At 34.6% G+C, this 5,047-nt stretch overlaps 1 protein-coding gene across 2 annotated transcripts in view; it reads left to right on the top strand.

Moving 5' to 3' along the window:
- The window catches only part of LOC105448325 (BMP-binding endothelial regulator protein), a 77,176-nt gene that overhangs the window by 64,585 nt on the left and 7,544 nt on the right, over nt 1–5,047 (top strand). For both annotated transcript variants that reach the window (XM_011686829.1, XM_011686830.1), the window contains exons 9-11: nt 783–970; nt 1,823–2,232; nt 3,157–4,320. In XM_011686829.1, the coding sequence (XP_011685131.1) occupies nt 783–970; nt 1,823–2,232; nt 3,157–3,412 (854 nt within the window). In that variant the 3' untranslated portion in view covers nt 3,413–4,320. The remainder of the gene's footprint in view (nt 1–782; nt 971–1,822; nt 2,233–3,156; nt 4,321–5,047) is intronic.

The raw sequence follows: 5,047 nt of genomic DNA, 5'->3' as shown, positions 1-5,047 counted from the left end.
TAATATACATATATAATTATATATGAACAATTTTTCTTATTTCTTCAAACTTGATTTTTTGTAAAAAAAAACAATATAACAATTATTCTTTTAATCATTTTTTGTGTTTCCTTTCTTATTATTATCAATTTTGTATTAAAGAATAATTTTACAAAGGAAAGAAACATATATGGACGTATTTTGCATATAATGATATATAATTATATATGGAACTTTTTTTCCCGGGGAGCTAAAGCTTCCAGCTTCGTGCTTAATATTTCAAAGTAAATTTATATATTATACGTATCCAATTCTACAAACTACGCGCCAATTAAATTTTCGAGCTTGAAACGCAATTCAGCTGATATTTTTCACGATAAATTTTTCAAAATATTTTAAGATGTTTATAACGTGAATATCTTATTAAATTACTTGTCAATTTAATTTGTGATATTGATTGACTTGTGGCATTCTTAAGATGTTATAAACCAATCGCAGAGCCGTACATTAATATTTTAAGACATTATTTAAAATAAGAATAAACTATGTGAATACTATAACTAAAGACTGAAGATTGAATATACATATGAACACTTTTGTCATAAATATAAAAAGTAACGATAAAAGTAACTGTATAATTCGTTACCGTTACCGTTAACACCGTTACCAATCCGTTACCAAAAAAAAGTAACTGTAACGGTAACAGCGTTACAAGTGACGAATTACTTCCAATCCCTGGTGTTATCACACCTCACAGAATTGTTATACGCACTTCAGACGTTACAAGTCATTAATTCTTCCAGGCGACGGAGTTTGCACGGTTTTCGGAGATCCGCACTATCGTACATTCGACGGTAAATTCTACAACTTCAAGGGACCATGCAAGTACCAGCTGGTTACCGATTGTTTCTCTCACACATTCAGCATACGGGTGACCAATGATGACAGAAAAACGAAATTCTCAGCATGGACCAAAACTATTGCCATAAAGGTACATTTAATTACAGAGAACAGTTTCAATATAAATTATAGCACGAGACAAATTTAAGCGTCGCTTCCTTGAATTAAGCAGGATAGCTGATTTAAAAAGAACAGCTATAAAAGTCATGTAAAGTATCATTATTCGAATTTTATTGAATAATAGATATCAAGTAATAAGTATAATTTTATTGAGTAATAGATATCAAATAATAATAAGTGAAAATAGACCGAAAATGTGAATACACAACTGACAGTATCTGCCTATACAGCCAAAGTGGATCTTGGCGCCTAATAATATGTTTGCGTGAATTTATATATACATTATCCAGTTCAGGCAAACTGCGCGCCGATTGTCATTAATATGTTATTAAATGAATTGTCAATTTAATTTGTGATATTACGATTCCAGCGTCAGTTTTGGGACTACGTTTCAAGACCGATATATAATTGGCGCGTAGTTTGCCTGAACTGAATAATGCATATAAATTCACGCAAAACATATTATTAGGCACCAAGATCTATACTTTGAATTAGATAATGTATATAAATTTAGGTAAATTATTATTAGATCCACTTTGACCGAATGATATCCTACATAATAGTATCATCTACTTATTTGCATTATAATATCATACTATTTAAAATTAGTGCTTTCAACGTTTTTTAAAAGTTTATAATTTTTAATCGCATGCAAATGAGACTATAGATTTCCACTGATATGAACTAGCTGATTAATAGCATTGAGAAATAAAGTCTCCTCTGAGACTCTCTTGGTCTATTCGAAAAGAATCTACTCGCATCGAATCGAATGAAAAAAAAAAGACAGAAACTTTCGTTCTATTCCCGCGTCATCATGTTGCAGATCGGCGATTTGAAAGTAAATCTTGGTCAGAAAATGAGAGTGAAGGTAAACGGCAAGAAGGTGACTGTTCCTTATCGCGTTGCTAACCAACTGGACATCAATCGTACGGACGACAGTGTGATTGTCAATACGCGGATCGGGATCAAGGTGCATTGGGATGGTATCAGCTTTCTCGAAGTGTCTGTGCCTTCGTCGTACAGGGGCCAATTATGCGGTCTTTGTGGTAATTTCAATTCCCAAATCAAAGACGACTTTACTATGCGACATGGTCGAGTGGTGCAGGATCAGCAGCTGTTCGGTCAATCCTGGGCCGTGGGTATTGCCAAGAAATGTGGCGCCCGAAGAAATTCTACCTCGAAATTCGGAAATATTACCAGGCAGAGACGTTGTCGAGAAAGAAAAGATCAACGGTATTTTATATGCGTAATCTTATTTATCTTATCCCTTACTATATCTTTCCAAAAAGTGTCAGAAATAAAAAAAAATATTTTTTTATTATGTCAATGATATTTTATATAACTATAAACAAACTATAAAATAATTTCCTAATAACCTAAAATTCGTAATATTTAAATTTAATATTTATGTTTGTATAAATTATAATCTTAATGTTGCTACTTATTATTAACGACAAATATTGATATCAAACTAACAATTCTTAATTAAATCACATAGTTATAGTATCATTCGATTATACAGAGTATCTCAGATCACCCAAAAAGATACACAGAATAATGAATATGCAATTTTTACATTTTTGTTTTTGAAAGTAACTGTGTTTTTTACATCAGTCAATTTATCAATCGATTCTCCCTTATTTTATGCATAAAAGTATTTATCAAGAAATCATAGTTTACGAAATATTTCATATTTTATATTTAAATATATGGCATGATAAATTCAAAAAGATCTCGTAAAGTATTGATTTTTCGATAATTTTACCTTAATATTTTTATATCCAGAATAATTAAGGAAATCATATCATTACATTTAAAAAAGTGTACTGATCTTGAAAAGTCGATTATTTTGGGAATTTGATTTTATCATTATTTGTCCCCCTTTATATCCTACAACCTTTATGTGAAATATCTTTCGTATCTTGCGTATTTTTCGAAATATTTATCTGGGGAAATTAAAATGAGATGCCCTGTGTACACACACACACACACACACACACACACACACATCTAACACATATACATATCTTTTTTCTTTTATCCCCATTATTTTATCATTTTATAATAATATCTTTCAAAATTGATTTTACATCCATTTTGAAATAAAAATGCTTCTTATCGTAACACCATCAACAATTTACTTTCCTGTGATTGCAGATTATGTAACCGACTGAAATCACAGATCTTCTATCCGTGCCACAAGAAGGTGAATCCGGCGATGTACTTCAAAGCCTGCCTCCAAGACATGTGCGAGTGCCCGACCCAGCACTGCTATTGCGAGTCCTTCGTGGCGTACGCGCACGAATGCAAGCGACTCGACATCCCACTGCCACACTGGCGGAAAGCCACGAGGTGTCGGACCATTTGGGACCAACCAATAAGTTCGACAAATTTCCCTCGCCACTTACATTAATCGCGCACTTTGTCCACCGCCGCGTCCGGCCGCTGAAAACTCTCAACTCCCGAGGGACGTGCAGCAAGAACGGCTGCGTCAAACTTTGGGACACATTCTGCATGCATTTAGAGAAATCACTTTATATACGCTCCCATTCCTCTTCTTCCTTTTCCCTTTCTAACACACCCGAGATAACTTTTTTTTTTTTTAGTATACGCGAATAATGAAGAAGAGATACGATGCTGGAATTCAGATATTTGGAATTAACGTTCTGCACGTAGAGCTATAAAGACACTCTAAAATGCGCGAGATAATCGAGAAAGAGCAAAATTCTCTCGGAAAATTCGGAATTCCCGAAGTCGAATTTTTTTTATTGAGAGCAAAATGAAGCTTCCGATTAAATACTCAGCGAGCGAATAGCATAAGGAACGTGGTACTCTTCTTAGTACCCTATGACATATACGAGGGATTAATGCGAAATAAGTATTCATAAATGCTTATTTATTCGCGGGGCAACGTAATGCACGCGGCACTTATAAGTCTCTACCGTCTATAATGAGAAACGGCAATAGACTGTTAATGCGGTAGAAAATGTTTCGCCGCTTGCGTTGAAAATGTATAATACGAACGGCCGTATGTATGTACGTATGCAGTCATACTGCCACGCCGTCGGAATAATCTTAGTATTGTATTACGACAAACGACGTGTGTAACTGTTAACAATGATGAAGCATAAAATAGTTAAAATTTTCTCTCGAGTCCGCGAGCTACCAGCTTATGTCTCTCCTCTTCGACATTCTTCGCGCGATGTTATCTTTCTATTCCCCCAAGAGCTCTTTCAGTCTTGCGGGAGCGCACAGACCGGACGCGGCGGAGTGCTCGGCGAGAATCTACTAGTCACCACTTCGTATCAATATGCATTAACGGTAAGTTCCTGTGTGCCCCCGTGTTAATAACGTCGAGTAGTGACTAGGGACGCACTCGAGCCGGAGTAATACTCTTTCGTACAGCTTTGTGGAGGAAAAAGAAAGATCAAGTTTTATATTAATAATATCAATTGTACAGAGTGGGCCAAAAGTCTGAATACGGTCAAATATCTCGTAAAAATAAAGCGTTTTTTTTTTTTTAGAAAAATGTTTTGTACAAAAGTTGAAGGATTTTAAGTGGCGCATTACATAACAATGTTAGTGTGACCTTGGCTCATTTTTAAGTGTTAAGGTCACATAAAAATCATATTGCAAATTCTTATTTTTGATATTTTTATAAACTGATCTCAAGAGCTTTTCAAAACATAATAACAGTTAAACATAATAAGTTTCTTTTCATTAAATAATTTCCGAATTATAATCAATTGTCAAATTGTACAGAGATAATAGTCCAAAATTAGTATAAACATATATTTACTCAAACGCTTACTGATTCATTCTTTATACACACGCACGCGCTCACACACACACACACACACACGAGGTGTAAATCCGACCAGGCAACCTCCACGCGGTACACCTTGGTAATGCTAATGCCGGCGGTATACTGTAACTTACAAATTTTGTTTACCGTTTCTAAAAAATGGCATGACATCAATATTCGCATCTCTCGAAGTATTGTTGCCTCTTTTCCGTGATACAGTTGTCTCGCTGCGCTTACTTCGTG

This window comes from Wasmannia auropunctata, unplaced genomic scaffold (genome assembly GCF_000956235.1).
Source record: "Wasmannia auropunctata unplaced genomic scaffold, wasmannia.A_1.0 LD336088.1, whole genome shotgun sequence".
Taxonomy (NCBI): domain Eukaryota; kingdom Metazoa; phylum Arthropoda; class Insecta; order Hymenoptera; family Formicidae; genus Wasmannia; species Wasmannia auropunctata.
The sequence above is the reverse complement of the archived record's forward strand: the minus strand, read 5'-3'. Positions and strand labels throughout refer to the sequence as shown.